At 42.8% G+C, this 16821-nt stretch overlaps 1 protein-coding gene across 1 annotated transcript in view; it reads left to right on the top strand.

Moving 5' to 3' along the window:
- GPR139 (G protein-coupled receptor 139) overlaps positions 1-14450 on the top strand; it is a 46749-nt gene extending 32299 nt beyond the window's left edge. The window contains exon 2 of the mRNA XM_004020808.6: positions 10218-14450. Within this exon, the coding sequence (XP_004020857.2) occupies positions 10218-11152 (935 nt within the window). The 3' untranslated portion in view covers positions 11153-14450. The remainder of the gene's footprint in view (positions 1-10217) is intronic.
- The last annotated feature ends 2371 nt before the right edge of the window (positions 14451-16821 follow it).

Below are 16821 nucleotides of genomic sequence, written 5' to 3'. Positions count from 1 at the left end.
ATACCATTTAAATTAAATACATAACTTGGAAAGTAAAAATATTCATCAGCAAATCTCATAAAATCATCTCATCTATACAAAGCCACCCAGCACACAGTAGATGCTCAATACATGGCAGTCATAAGACAGTGAAGCTTGGCACTGAGAAGTGTGGTTTGGAAACATTTGAGTCGTTGGCCAGCTTGAATGTGGTTTCCCAGTTGAGAATCTAGTAGTTGTCATGGTTACCCAAAGAGGCTGCCCCTGGTCAAAAAGCCAGAATCAATTTTACTGACAAGAGAAGGCCAACTGATTGGTCCCTGGCCTAGATGCTGACTCCCTTCTCCCCATTGCCCTGACTCAGACTAGCCTGAGGTGGCAGCAATCTTAGCTCTTACTGACTAGGCAACTGCAAAGGCAGGCTTGGTTGGTGGTGGTTTAGTCGCTAAGTTATGTCCGACTCTTGTGACCCCATGGACTGTAGCCTGCCAGGCTCCTCTGTCCGTGAGATTCTCCAGGCAAGAATACTGGAGTGGGTTGTCTTGCTAGGTCTCAACTAGTCCTGGTCAACACCAGAAATGACTACTTCCTTAAGTTCTGAGGGAAAGGAAAGCTGCACCGTGGATCCCGGTCCTAAGACTTCCTTATGGCAAATCCCCACAGCGTTTTTGTTTTTTTTCTCCCATGATGGCAGACATCACCAATGCATCACAGCACTACCAAACACAGGTGTGATTTTGGGAAAAGTTTTAATATGGTCACCGCTGAGTTTTCCAGATTTGCTGGCATATTGAGTGCAGCACTTTCATAGCATCATCTTTCAGGATTTGAAATAGCTCAACTGGAATTCCAGCACCTCCACTAGCTTTGTTCGTAGTGACGCTTTCTAAGGCCCACTTGACTTCACATTCCAGCATGTCTGGCTCTAGGTGATTGATCACACCATTGTGATTTTCTTGGTCATGAAGATCTTTTTTGTACAGTTCTTCTGTGTATTCTTGCCACCTCTTCTTAATATCTTCTGCTTCTGTTAGGTCCAAACCATTTCTGTCCTTTATCAAGCCCATCTTTGCATGAAATGTTCCCTTGGCATCTCTAATTTTCTTGAAGAGATCTCTAGTCTTTCCCATTCTGTTGTTTTCCTCTATTTCTTTGCATTGATCCCTGAGGAAGGCTTTCTTATCTCTCCTTGCTATTCTTTGGAACTCTGCATTCAGATGCCTATATCTTTCCTTTTCTCCTTTGCTTTTCACTTCTCTTCTTTTCACAGCTCTTTGTAAGGCCTCTCCAGACAGCCATTTTGCTTTTTTGCATTTCTTTTCCATGGGGATGGTCTTGATCCCTGTCTCCTGTACAATGTCATGAACCTCATTCCATAGTTCATCAGGCACTCTATCAGATCTAGTCCCTTAAATCTATTTCTCACTTCCACTGTATAATCATAAGGGATTTGATTTAGGTCATACCTGAATGGTCCAGTGGTTTTCCCTACTTTCTTCAATTTAAGTCTGAATTTGGCAATAAGGAGTTCATGATCTGAGCCATAATCAGCTCCCGGTCCTGTTTTTGCTGACTGTATAGAGCTTCTCCATCTTTGGCTGTGAAGAATTGATGCTTTTGAACTGTGGTGTTGGAGAAGACTCTTAAGAGTCCCTTGGACTGCAAGGAGATCCAACCAGTCCATTCTGAAGGAGATCAACCCTGGGATTTCTTTGGAAGGAATGATGCTCAAGCTGAAACTCCAGTACTTTGGCCACCTCATGCAAAGAGTTGACTCATTGGAAAAGACTCTGATGCTGGGAGGGATTGGGGGCAGGAGGAGAAGGGGACGACAGAGGATGAGATGACTGGATGGCATCACTGACGCGATGGACGTGAGTCTGAGTGAACTCTGGGAGTTGGTGATGGACAGGGAGGCCTGGTTTGCTGCAATTCATGGGGTCGCCAAGAGTCGGACATGACTGAGTGACAGAACTGAACTTCAATATGGTGTCCAGCAGCCCGTACCAATCAATTGAAGATTTAATATTTTTGTCATCCCTGCCTCAAGCTGTGCTCTCACTCTAGGCATGAGATCCTAGAGCAATTCAAAGAAAGCAGGAAACACTGAGCCTACTTTGAGAAGAATACATTCAAATGCTAAGTGTGGCGACAAGTAGTATAACAGTGAAGGGCATAGTAAAGTTACAAAGAAAATTAAAGGGCTATCAAAATAAGAACTAGAATTTAAAAAGAACAAAGGCTGTTTCAGAGGACGTAAGGGACACCTGAATCATCAAGTAGTAAAGCGCAATGGTTTTCTCCACCAAACAGAGAAACAAAGAGGAGGCTGGAGGTGAAATACAGATGCAGCTAGAGGGACTGGGAATGAAGAATTTCCAGATAAGGTGACAGGACTGTAATGCCTGGAATGATCCATAGAGGGAAATGGGACTCTGCTATGGATTCGTTCAGAGCTCGGACTCTCGCCTATTCAGCTCTACTTCCAGCACGGGGTCTGGCCTCTAGCTCAATATTGTCTGCTGAACTGAACTGTGTGTTCAGGCCAGATGTGAAAAGTAACAACTAACATTTACAGAGTGCTCACCATGTTCTGGGAGCATTTGACACCCTTTATTTCCTCTATCTTTCTATCAGGCTATGATGATACCATTTATATTGATGCCAAATTCACAGATGTAGGAACTGAGGCTCAGGGAGAGTAGTCACTCTACTTCATAACTTCTTCCACTATGATTTGCAACTTTTAGCCTCCAAAGAGCAAAAGGAACAAACGGCCCTTCCAGGAAGCTTGAAGGCATCTCTCAGGGATTACCTTCCTATGAAGTGGGGCCCCACTGTCTGATTTCCACTCCACCAGCCACAGTCAGTTTCATGCCTCTAACAACCAACTTCAGGAAGGACATTCCACATTCCCTGGCTTCTGCTCTGAAGCAAGTGGAACAACAGGAAACAAGGGTGGCCACTGGCCAGCAGGCAGTGCCTGGGGTTGGAAACCCTTCCCTGCTCCTCTCCTAGGAGCCCTCAGGAGGGCACAACCTCCTGAAGACCTCCTGACACCGTCCACAGAGGCCAAAAAACCTGAATACCAAGTCTTGTCAGCATCATCTTCCCCACCAGCCCGCCCCCACTGGAGACAGGAGATTTTCTTGAGGCTGATGGGGTGGGAAAGGTCCAGAGGGGGTAGGGGCAGAGTCAGTCAGCAGGTGCAGAAGCAGCTTGGGCACATGGGGGTAGGTTAGGGTGCATTTGTTTTCCTTGGGTTTTGTGGCTCCTTCTTTGGGGAAAGGAGAGAGCATCTTGAGTGGGGAACAGTTTGAAGAGCAGTGAGGGAGCAGTTAAGGACAGGACAGCTGAGAGCTCTTAACCTGAGAGGACGCAGCACGTAGGCAGCAGTGTCTGTGTGGGAAAACAGGGAGGGACACCGGGCTGCTTCTTGGGGAGGGGCACCACCTTGAGCTCTCAAGAGTACCTGGTGTTCCCAAGTGGTGTGGAGCAGAGCCCAAAGCCCCTTTCCTGTGGGCCTTTTTTAAAGGCATTCAGGAAACACCTCCAGGGGTTTCAGAATTGTCCTTTAGGCTCAGCTGGGGCACTCAAGGCACAAATAGTCAGAGGCAGGGGCTCTCCCAAGCTGAGTGCTGTCCTGCCGCCAAGTTGAGCCCTGCTCGTAGCACACAGTATGGGTCTGCCCTGCTCCTTGAGGAGCCACAGGTATCAGGCTGGGCTCTCGGGTCTTCCCCGATGTCCACCAGGCGGCTGGGCACCTCTGGGGAGTGGTCACACACTTCTGGATGCCACTGATGCCACACATTCTCTGCAATGGAGGCACAGATGACAAAGACATTGGCCTAAGGGTGGGAGAGTGTGCAAGAGGGTCGTACTCCTCCTGGCCTTGCATCCCACAGGTCTGGGCCCACCATGCACTCTTCTCAGGGCACTGTAATCATCAGACACTGCAAAGCTGTTCTCCTTGGGGAAGGCATCAGTTATGTAGCTCTGAGTCCCATTACCTGCCACCACACACCTGATGCTCTGCATCGTCGGTGTGGCAGCTGCAATGGAAACAATGCCTCCTTCCACTTCTGGCCCCTCTAGATGCAGCAACCTGGTGCCCTCCCTACCACAGGGGAACCAGGGCAGTAGCAGCAGCCTGGTTCAGGATTCCAGAGCTAGCATCATTTTGTTTCCCCTTTCTCCACTCCAAGATCTGTAACTGAAAAGGTAACAATAAGGAAAGCAGCAGCCCAAAAAGAGGCAATGTCCCATCACACAGTTCAGCCCCCACAGCTGATCTAAACAAGGACACTGCTGATTTCTTGCTCCTGGGACTTGGAAATTGCTTTCCCTAAAAATCTGTCCTTGAGGTACCTTCCAGCAGCCACATAAATAACACCACCAGAATTGCTCACAATGTCAGGGGTCCTGCTGTGTCTGTAGGACATGAGGACTGCCTCTTCCAGTGCAAAACATGGGCATCCGAAGGAGGGTGGGGGGGATTCATTTAAGTCACAGGTGATGGTGGCTGAAAGGGTTGAATGGTTCTCTTTTGGGAAATTCACAAGAACATGATTTAGGATGCAGAGAGAGGATTTGTAGAAGGTAATCCCAGGAATTTAATCAGCCCAAATACACAACTCTCTGTTCTTTTTGGAAGACCTGCATGGACCAAACAGCTGTGGTATCAGTGGCCTACTCTAGTTCACATAACTGCCACTGCAGTCAGAAAGTGCTCTTTGATGTCTAACCTAAATCTTTTTGTAGCTTCAACTTGAGCTCCTTTCCTTCTTACAAATTCTATTAGCTGTCTTTAGGAAGAGAGGAGGCTGACAGGGAGGGAAAGAGGGAGGAAGGAAGGGAAAAGGGAGAACAGGAGGGAAGGAGAAAGAGGGGAAGGGAAAAAATGTGTTATCCTTTAAACCAGCATTTTTACTTTGGAGAACTTATTCCACAGAAATATGCAAAGATGTTTAATGTAGTGGCCAAAATAATAAAACAAGTAATGTCCAGCCATAGGTGAATATTTCATGAATATTGTTGACATAGGAAGATTCTAATTTCTAATTTTTTTAAAAAAACAGCTTGCACAACAGTATTAGTGTATGATCTCATTTTGTGGTGATGATCATATTACTAATTATATTTGTAATTATAGGCATGTAAATATCCTGGAGAAACAAACACCAAATGGTTAACCTCTGTTCTGGTGGCAGCATCGTAAACTATTGTAAACCAGTACTTACAGCCTTAACACAACAGTGTAGGATTGTTTGTCCTGGTTCTTAGGCTGACTGGGCTCAGCTGGATGGCTCTTGCTCAGGGTCTCTAGCAGTTGCAGCAGAGAAGCAGCTGGGACTGCCATTATCAGGGGTTTCATTGAGCTGGACATCCAAGAGTGTTCACTCACATGACAACTGATGTCGGATGTCAGCTATGAACTCATGGGGCTTTCAATCAGAGTCCCTACACACAGCCTCTGCAAGTGACATGGACTTCTCACAGTTGGACTCCAAGATAGAGCTTCCCAAAACAAGTTTTCTTTTGAAAAACTTACAGTCTGATTGTGCAATGTCACTCCCACAACAGTCTCCTGGTTGAAAGTGAGTCACGGGACCAACCCTGAATCAAAAGGAAGAGACTGCACAGAGGCATGAGTATCAGGAGGTGGTTCACTGAGGGGCACTGAAGCAACTAGATATTGTAATATTTCTAGAAAATGGGATTTGGACAGACTTTCACTTTCCAGTGTCTGATGTAATAGTTAAATGTACCAACACAGGAGACAAAAAGCCTGGCTGTCCTGGCTCACCACTCACTTTCTGTGTGACCTCAAACAAGTTACTTATAACCTCTCTGAGCCTCAAAGCTTTCAGATAACTGTTATGACCTCATAGGGTGGTTGTAAAGATTAAATTGAAGTGTTGTATGTAAGATGCTTAAAAATAAATGCTCAATAAAAGTGAGCTAATAATATTATTATGCACTGATATGTTTAATTTTTACAAGTATATTTTACTTTTATAATTGAAGAAAATAATTTTCAAAGACCAAAAAAAAACTAGACGTGTAGCAGAATTAAGAAATGTAAACTCCAAACTCCCAGTCAGGGCTCTTCTGAGGAATCTGAAGGGACTCTTAATCTTCATAGACATAGAAAATACCTCAGGAAGACCTTGACCCTTCCCCTCTGCTCCAGTCAACCACCCAGTGGTGGGGTCTGATAGCCCGACCTGTGTTGTTCTTTTAGCTGTTCCCCAAATCCTCTCAAATTTGTGTACAGTAAGCTGCAAAGTATAGGAAATGAATTCCCCCAATAATATAACCAAGAAGCTTTGCAATCCCAAAGCATGGGCTTTATATTACCCAGGAGCTTAAATCTGTCCAAAGCCAACATTGACAGAGAGGATTTGTTCTTTAGAAGCATTGACATTTTGATCATGAAGTTGATGGGGACTCGCTTGGATGGGATTTGGTTGGGTTTCCACACAACAGATTCTTGGGCCAGTTAGTTTGAGGGAAAAAGTAAGAAATGGAATTTCAGGCGGTGATGACTCGGGTTCCCTCGCTTATTCAATCTTTATAAATACACACAGGCCCTGTCAACACCACTCCTTTTCTTTGGGGGAAAAACTGTCACAGTGGAAATGAAAGGATTTTTCAATGTGAGGAATTATAGCAAATGTCAAAGCCTAAGAGTTGAAAATTCTACCTTCTCATTTCTTTTTCAGAAAATCAATACACAGGCACTGTTCCAGTCCCCTCTGGGTCTCTGTGGCTCACACATCTCTCTCATCCCAAGGATGTCTTAAGTGTTCTTGATGTTGCCTTGGGGGCAAATCTACCTGCATGAAAGAAATGGGAAACTCAATGGCTCAATGGCTGCGGGTTAGTTTCTCGAGAGACGCAATTACTAGGAACTTAAGGAAATGTCAAATATGAATAGCTGGCAATTTCATTTGGAGTTGATGATTTGCCTGGCTTAAAACACTAATTAGATGGAGCTTGAATATTTTTAAAGAGTTTAGTTATGGAAGATTTTTAGCACCACACTACAAATAGGTTTCCATGAAGAAGTAAGAGATGGTGGTGAAGAGTCACTCTCTGCAGAATATATACAGTCAGCCGTCTGTATTTGTGAATGCTGCTATGTCACTTCAGTCGTGTTTGACTCTGTGCAACCCCATAGACAGCAGCCCACTAGGCTCCCCCGTCCCTGGGATTCTCCAGGCAAGAACACCGGAGTGGGTTGCCATTTCCTTCTCCAATGCATGAAAGTGGAAAGTGAAAGTGAAGTCACTCAGTCATGTCTCACTCTTGGTGACCCCATGGACTGCAGCCTACCAGGCTCCTCCATCCATGGGATTTTTCCAGGCAAGAGTACCGGAGTGGGATGCCATTGCCTTCTCCATATTTGTGAATGGGAACCCACAAAGTCAGAGAGCCATCTGTACTCTACAATTTTATACACAGGACTTGAGTACTGGCAGATTTTCGTATCAAAGGAGGGTCCTGGAACCAGCACTCTGTGGATACTAAAGGATGACTGTATGACATTTCTTTCTGGGGAGATCTCAGCATTTATTCGTTCTGTGCCCCCTTATAAGTCGGGAGCAGAGCAGGGACATGAGAGAGATTTGGGGCATTATTTAATGAATGGAAAAAAGAGGTTCTGAGAAATAATGGCACTTTTCTAAGTCAGAGACAACCTAGAGAACAGGAATCACTTTTCTCTGGCTGGAAACAAAGTGGAACTTGATATGCCATAAAGTCAGACAAAGCTGGATAAGTAAATTTTTGAAATTTCAGGATTAATAATACAAAGAATTTTGCTTTAATGGGCCTCTTTTCTTTAGTGTTGACTTAAAGTTTACTTATAATTTTTCTTTATTATACAGGGTATAACATACCTGCACGGTACGCCCACCCCTGTTTAGAAGTATTGATATTATCAAGTGGTTTTCAGCTCGAGTATTAGTCCTGGGTTTGAATACTGGATAATTAATATAATTGGTACCTTAACTCTCCACCACTTCAAAATGTTATTTCAAAGTGCTTTGAACAAGAACAAGGGCAGCACAGACTTAAACAAACAAATCAAAAACCTGACAGTGCCAAGTACAGAGAGGTTATGAGCAACTGGAACTCTCATACTCTACTGCTGGGAGTGCAGATTAGTAAAACCACTTCACAGAGCAGTTCAGCAATATCTGGGAAAGGTGAAGGTTCACATGCTCTGAAACATAGGAAACACTTCTAGTATGTATACACTGCTGCTGCTGCTAAGTCGCTTCAGTCACGTCCAACTCTGTGCGACCCCATAGACGGCAGCCCACCAGGCTCCCCCATCCCTGGGATTCTCCAGAAAAGAACACTGGAGTGGGTTGCCATTTCCTTCTCCAATGCATGAAAGTGAAAAGTGAAAGTGAAGTCACTCAGTCGTGTCCGACCCTCAGCGACCCCATGGACTGCAGCCTTCCAGGCTCCTCTGTCCATGGAATTTTCCAGGCAAGAGTACCGGAGTAGGGTGCCATTGCCTTCTCCAATATGTATATGCTACCTGAGAGAAACTAGAGCCATATCAAGGTATTAACTATAGCAGATTGTAAGAGCAAAATCCTGAAACCAGTTTAAATGTGTGCGTATGTATATATATACACATATAGATGTCCATATATGTCAGTATATATATACACTATAGACAGTTAAATGTATATGTCTATGTAATATGTGTATATATACATAGAGACATATATAGACTTAAGTTTGTATATGCGTAAACATGCCTATGGATAAGTGAATAAATAAATTCTGGCAAATTTATTCATGGAATTGCTCTATAGTCATTAAGAAGAGTGAAACAGATCTACATGTATCAGTAAAAATAGATCTCAAAACCATCTTGTTGAGTGAAAAACAGCAGCATGTAGAGTGGCAGGTTCTGCATAAAAGAAATGTAAGATTATGCAAATATGGCCCTAGAGATGACAGCCCTGTGGCTGCCTCTAGGGAGGGAATGGGAGAAGGAAAGGATGAGCTGGAACAGTTAAAGAAGACTTCAACTGTGAATACAGTGTCATTTCTTCTTTTAAAAAAAATTAAAGCATATGTGGCAAGATGTTAACATTTGTTTAATCTGAGTGATGAATATGGCAGGATGTGTATACTACATTTTCACTTGTGAACTATTGTGAAGTAATTTTAAAGAGGCATGCAAGAAAGACAGCCCTGGATACCAGCCCTGCCACTGCACTTCAAACAAGGGACATCAATTCTCTGAGACCCTTGTTCGCAAACTATGATTAACAATGTTCAAATTTCAGAGCTGGTTGTGAGTTAATGAGAGTAAAGCGTAGAATGACTTTCAGATGTTACCCATTGGGATATCCTTTTAGAATGAGTCCCTAATGATTTTCCAGATTTATCTTATTCAGAGAGACATTAGCTTCTTAAAATTGATCAGAAATTATGTGGGCGCATTTCAAAACAATTCTGATCTCCATAAAAATAATGTATTGCTATTTTTTTGCAACACTATATACAACATGTATTACACAGACGTGTAAAGCACTAATTATTTAACTATGATTGCCCTGAGGGTGGTTGGAGTAGAAGAGCGGAAGGAAATTTTACTTTTCTCTGCTATTAACTTTAATTATGTACCATGTGTGTAGACTACTTATTCTAAAAATAAATATAATTCATTTAAAAAATAATCTAAAGGTCATAGTCTTCTCCATTCTAAACCCACTTACAAAGGAAAGTCTTCAAATCTAAGTTCTAAAGATTCTTTAGAGGTCATATAGTCCAATCTCCTACCTGAGCACAGGATATGCCATTCCAGCCCCATATCCTCCTTGAAGTCAGACGAAAGAAAGAGCATAGGATTAAGGATTAGGAGATCTGAGTTTGGTTCCTGTCACCATGAATTACTAACTCTTGACTCTAAGCAAGTCCCTTAAGTTCTTTGAGCCTCAGTTTCATTTCTGAAATGAGGACACAGCAGCACCGCTGTTGTGACTGTGTGAAGACAGATAAAGTACAATGTGAACATGAAATTTTGTCAAAATAGTGTCAGGATGTTTGTATGAGATGCAACTGCGGTGCAGAAGTTTCCCTCAAGAATATGGGTTCAGTCCCTTTGATTTCCATGGGAGTGCTCAATACACTATTCCTAACGGGCCCCTAGTCACCAACAAAGTCATCTTGCTTCAGATGTAAACCAGATTCTCTTCTCTCCACAGCAAATATCCTAACCGTGATCATCCTCTCTCAGCTGGTGGCTAGGAGACAGAAGTCTTCGTACAACTATCTCTTGGCACTTGCTGCTGCTGACATCTTGGTCCTCTTTTTCATTGTGTTCGTGGACTTCCTATTGGAAGATTTCATCTTGAACATGCAGATGCCTCAGGTACCCGACAAGATCGTCGAAGTGCTGGAATTCTCATCCATCCACACTTCCATCTGGATTACTGTTCCATTAACTATTGACCGCTATATCGCAGTATGCCACCCGCTCAAGTACCACACGCTCTCCTACCCAGCCCGCACCCGGAAAGTCATCGTAAGCGTTTACGTCACCTGCTTCCTGACCAGTATCCCCTACTACTGGTGGCCCAACCTCTGGACTGAAGACTACATCAGCACCTCCATGCATCATGTCCTTATCTGGATTCACTGCTTCACTGTGTACTTGGTACCCTGTTCCATCTTCTTCATCTTGAACTCAATCATTGTGTACAAGCTCAGGAGGAAGAGCAATTTTCGCCTCCGTGGCTACTCCACGGGGAAAACCACTGCCATCTTGTTCACCATCACCTCCATCTTTGCCACCCTCTGGGCCCCACGCATCATCATGATCCTCTACCACCTTTACGGGGCACCCATCCAGAACCGCTGGCTGGTGCACGTCATGTCCGATGTTGCCAACATGCTGGCCCTTCTGAACACGGCCATCAACTTCTTCCTCTACTGCTTCATCAGCAAGCGGTTCCGCACCATGGCAGCCGCTACTCTCAAGGCCTTCTTCAAGTGCCAGAAGCAACCCGTTCAGTTCTACACCAACCATAACTTTTCCATAACAAGTAGCCCCTGGATCTCCCCGGCCAACTCACACTGTATCAAGATGCTGGTGTACCAGTATGACAAAAATGGAAAACCTATAAAAGTATCCCCATGACCCCATCGGTTTGGCACCTAGTGCCTCTGCATAATCCATTTCCAGATGGGAACGTGGCCCATCCTGTGGCTGAAGAGCTCTCCTTAAGAGTGCTAACCTGATTTCCTGTCTCCACAGACTGAGCAACTTTCAGACTGGTAGATGAGAAAAGATGGAGGAGAAAACCAACAAAAACTTGAATCTTATTTTCATTTATGCGTTTGTTTCCATCAAGTCATGTAGACGCCAAAAGTCTCTACCAGTTTGAAGATGTCATTGGAGGTTGTATCATTCTCCTGTGGCCTGTAAGGACACACTAGAGAGAAATAGTCTATGGACTTAGGCTTGGCATCATCCACAGTCACTGGGAACTGCTCATTTACATGACACATCAAGCCACAGTAGCACATGGCTGAGCCCACACTCTTCTTCCAAGAACTGAGGTCATCCATCATTTCCCTGTGTTGTTACCAGCAGCTAACAATGCAGACCAATTTGGGAATTTTCCAAGGCTCCCTCTGTCCTAGGGAGGGTTTTGGTCTTGAAGTGGCCCTGACAGGGGAGGATTGAATCCTGTACAAACTCTGGCAGAGTTTCTGTGAAAATGCTCCAAACCAACATAACCATGACCCTCAGACCCTCAGGGGTCTAAGATGCAGTCTTTCTATTTGCCATGATGTATAGGTTTTATCTAACGCCTCCAAAACAAAGACCCTGCCTGGTGTGCAGGGCCATAGGAGGAATTCTTGAGCCCAGAAAAACAAAAAATAAGCCCACTCTTGCCATTGTTTCAATCCACCCTTGAGTCAGCTGTGTATGATCTCTTTACTGAAATAGCTTCTTCTTGCCGTGCCACTCAAGCTTCCTGGAGAAGCCTTTATGTGTAGAGTTGCCAACCCTGCCACCCTGCTTGCTGACGCCCTCACCAAACTGTTTTATTTGAAGTGACTTTTGAACTGGATTTAATTTTCGAGGGTCAGGAACTGTAGCTCTCCAGGTGTGAAAGGAGGCAGTCTCAGCTCCACCCCGCAGTCCAGCTGGCATTGCCATTTGGCCACAAATGGTAATGAGAAGGTGCCCATGTTGTCTGCATGTCTGCCTTTTGATGCACATGGCTCAGAAGGGTGGTGCCAGTTTTCAATGATGCTATTTAACCCAGATCCTTTGCAAAATAATAAAATATGAATTTTGTTTTTCTTCCCTTGCCTGTACAAGGCAAGAACAGTTCTAGGGTATAATTAATGGAGGTTTCCCTGGGAATTACCACTCATGTGTGCATACGCACAGACTTGAATACATTAGGCTCCTGCGTACCCCATGATGTGTTTTGAAAGAAAAATCTATGCTGGAGTTTTTCTCAGTTTTTTTTTTTTTTTAACCTTCTCCCAGATTCCCAGTATTTGAAGTTATCCCTGTTCTGAAAGAAGTATTCCAACATGATTTTGGAATTGTATGATTTTTTTGGTGACCCAACAAAAAGCAGAGAGTCCACTTGAAACACTTGGTTCCTCGGGCTGGATTTTTACTGCACTTTTGTCCCTAAACTGGAAGACACATCTACCCTTTTAAAGGGAACTTGCAATAAATGAGCAGGGTAGAAAAGACTCCAATGCCACATAATCCCAAAACTTCAGCCAATACCCTCAGCATTAAATCAGTACAATTTTAGGTTATGTTCACCCTAAAGATCCTAATTCCTACTCTGTTTAAATGATTGCAAGAGTCTCGTCTCACCCAAAGATTAGTTCTGAAGTCAGTGCAAATGGAAAAAATCTGGCAGAGCCAAAGTTACCTCTGCAAAGTTCTCAGGAAGGATCCATGTTGGAGACCATATTCTATCCCTTAAAATTCCTAACTCAGATAAGTTTCTTTTTTTGCCAGCATTGGAACAGTTTGCTGTTTCTTCCACTGAAGACAAGACAGAATTGACTTACATTTAGAGACCATATTGTGTGACTCCATTGTATTCAAGAACATTAGGATCACACTGGTGCAGCAAGGTGCTTCCACTAAAAGATGTTCATGGAAGTCTGAATGAGGGAAGAGCAGATTCGTATCTTCCAGGTCACACTCTCCCCAGGGCAGTGTGCTTGTGTGGGAGGATGGGCAGATTTCCCATTAAGTTGCCTTTCTGTTTCTTTTTTGCCAAGCATGTGTAGTCGGGTACCTGTTCATTAACTGTGTGTATGATATGACTCCATCACACCCCTTTGTGAATGAACCAAAGGCTACCTACACCTAATATATATAAATATTTATTTGATTATTTATTTTTAAACAATAGGTCTGAAAAATGCTAGTTTGAGCTATACATGAATGAGTCACCGTGCAATATCTATAATGGTTAAGCAATTCCTTTTTGAGAATGAATGTAAGATGAAAAATATGTATGTGGATCTCAATGCTCTCTGCTCCACATTTTTAGGTATGTGTAAAAATTAATTACTGATGTTTAAAAAGTAAAAGCTGAGTGTGTACTTGGAATGTTTTCCTCATACACTCATTTATTACTTCTCTTAATAATAGAGGCTATACGAATTAGTGTTTGATCTCTTGTCCTTCTGACTGTATTTTATATTTTGATACAATAATGTTTAAAGGAGGTCTGATTTTTGAAGGCAGTCCATGAGGTGTTGTCTTCTGGTTACAATGCATACGAATGCCTGTTGGCTTAGGTTGATACATTTCTCCTAAAATTTATCTCAAATAACATAAGGACTTTTAATTTATTCTTATTTATAGTAATAACTGTGGACAAAATTTAAAAGCTTTTTAAAGAGAAAACAAACTTTTAAGCCTTTTCTTTCAGGCCAGTTTTGGAAATATAGCTTTGAATTTTGAAGCGTGCACATAAACAGCTGCTGTTGATGGCACATAAGCAATTGCCTTATATCAGGTTTTTGTGATGCCCCTTTCAAAGACTGTTAACTAGCGTCCCTCCTGTATGATTTGTGTCCTTGGTTGGACATGCAGTGATGCTACACACGTACACACTGTGTCTTTCTACTGAGCAACTCAAGGACTGAACTGCCTAATGGGAAGGAAATAAGGAGGATGACAAACAAACCATAAAAGACAGACCATGAGAAGGCATGAAGTTTCATTTTGCAAACACTCTGCAAATGGAAACTTACTTTGCACAGTTGGTGCCTACTGGTCCAACCTGAGGGGCCTATCTGAAGTGAATAAGAGACTCTAATGTTGGTTATTCCAGTTCAAAGAATGGGAAAAAAATAGTAAATGTTCATATTTTCTTAATTAGATATTATATTGTGTTTGGACTTGTTTGTATTATAATAAATTCTAATATGGTGCACAATTGGGGTTTCGTATATGTATATATGCTCAAGAAATGGCAGAACTCCAATTAAAAGTTTTAAATAAGTATCTTCCTTATACTTTGTGCTGATGCTAGAATGAAATCTGCGTCCCACCTGCCCCTGGTTATCCAGGTATATTCCAGAATTGAAGACTATTGAACTCTGCTTTCTATAATCCTAAACTAGGGATTTCCCCAGTAGTCCAGTGGTTGAGAATCCACCTTGTAATGCAGGGAACACAGGTTCAGAGAACTAAGACCCCACATGCCGTGAACAACTAAGCCCATGAGCTGCAACTACTGAGCTGCAACCCCTGACCCATCGTGTGACACAACAAAGATTCCCCGTGTAGCAAGTAAGCCCAGATGCAGCCAAATAATTAAATAAACAAATATATATATATTTTAATCCTAAATTAGGTATCTTACTGGGAGTAAATCTGAATTCTCTCTGACTACATCCCCTAGGCATCTTTGAGAGAGTGAGGGCTATAACCGTAGTGGAAATCTAGCATAACAGCTAGGAATTTAGGCTCTGAAGTCAGATGGTCACAAGTTCAAGTCCTTGTTTCTCCATGTACTAGCTGGGTTGCCTTGAACCAGTCCTTGAAGATCTCTGAAATATCATCCTCATGCAGAAACTGGTGTAAAAGTTAACTTTTCCCAGGTAACTGCAAGGTTAGAAGACACTCTCAAGGTCAGGAAACCAAGGTTTGGAGTGAGTTATTGTTGGCTATAACTTTGCAGCCTCTACCACTTTCTAGCTGTGTAGCCTTGGGCAATGTTTTCAATCTTTCAGAGTCTCAGTTTCCTCTCCATAAAACAGGGCTAATAGTAATTCTATTAAATAATTTATGAGGTGATAACTATTAACAGTACAGTTAAAAAGAGCCTCAACTGTACATTCTCTTACAGGTGAGGATGCTAGGCCCAAAGACGTTAATGATTTGTCCAGAGTAGAACCCAAGTCACCCGACACTTCATCCTTTCCAGTCTACCTCATTGAATCTCTGCAAGATTCTGACTCATCCCTCCCAAGGTTCACATTATTTTTGTGTCCTTTTTAGAGTTGGGTATATTGCCTAGTTTTCCAACTCTTCAAATACACATCATCCAAGCATGAGATATATTATAGCAGCATCATAATTAAAACACTTAATTTGACCATTCCCTGTGAGGTAGGATTTTTTTCAGTGACTCTATCGGGAATCCTAACCACAGCTCTCAAACTAGCTATGCATTTCCCACACATACCACCATCACTTCTGACAGCCACCAACAAACTATTGTCATAACCTATCTTTGCATCAACTTGGAGAATGAAAGTAACTTACAAAATGAGAGGTAAGAAGAGAAAAGCAAAGATTTTGCTAAGAAGGTTGCAAACGGAAGCTGGTAGGCACAGCCACATTATTCTCATTAATTTTGTTCACCAACTCAGGCAGGCAGGATAAAAGTGAGTTGAAGGAGGTTGAACTGCTAAATAATAATCCTTTTAGTAGTACACTTGGTTAAATGTGATGGCTCAACCTCTGTGAGGGTGTACAATTAATCTGAGTACTTGCCAGACACAACAAGGGGGATAAGAGTTTCATGTCTATGGGATAAATAGACACTGAATTTCCTGGGTTTATTGAGAGAATATGTCACCGTCATGCCAGAAAAAGAGAAAGAAAACTTTTCTGATTCAAAAAGAGCACAAGTCTACAGGGAAGAAAGATGCCATCTGACCAACTCTGCATGAGGCGTTACCTTGTCTGTGGGGCTTTGTCACCTAGTGAATGGCAGAAACATAATATTTTTCTCCACTGGAGATAGAACAAGAGGGAATGAGACTTAAACTGCAGTACAAGGGATCCAGATCAAACCAAAGAAGAAATGTTTGCAGTGATGTCTATTAACTCCACAAATGGTTTTCCATGGGGATTCTTAGAATCTGCTTCTCTGGATGTATTTCCAAATGAACTGTATAATAATTAGAGTCTTGGAGAGAAGCAAATCTCACTCAGATGATTTCAATAAAAAGACTTTAACAAAGAGACTATTAAATAATGGTCTGAGCAAGATCATGGGAACACTCAAAAGAGCTATTGTGGAACCCAGGAACTAGAGATAATAGGAAGCCTTACCTTCCTAGGCCTGATGGAGTAACGAGAGGAAACAGTTGTTACTGCAGCTCAACGTAGGCTGTGCTTTGTAGAAGGGGGCCCTCCAGCAAGCAGGTGCCATGCTGCTGCCAGAGATACAATGCCAGAGAGGAAGGAAGTGACACCCCAACCTCTGTCTTCCTTCCCACTGACATCATACAGATGACTCCACTGGCTGATCTCAAAGAGAAGTCAGCCAGGAAAAGTGCAGGTGATATAGTCCG

The sequence above is a fragment of the Ovis aries genome, chromosome 24, assembly GCF_016772045.2.
Source record: "Ovis aries strain OAR_USU_Benz2616 breed Rambouillet chromosome 24, ARS-UI_Ramb_v3.0, whole genome shotgun sequence".
NCBI classification, from domain to species: Eukaryota; Metazoa; Chordata; class Mammalia; order Artiodactyla; family Bovidae; genus Ovis; species Ovis aries.
Note: the sequence above shows the minus strand (reverse complement) of the source record. Positions and strands in the feature narration are given on the sequence as shown.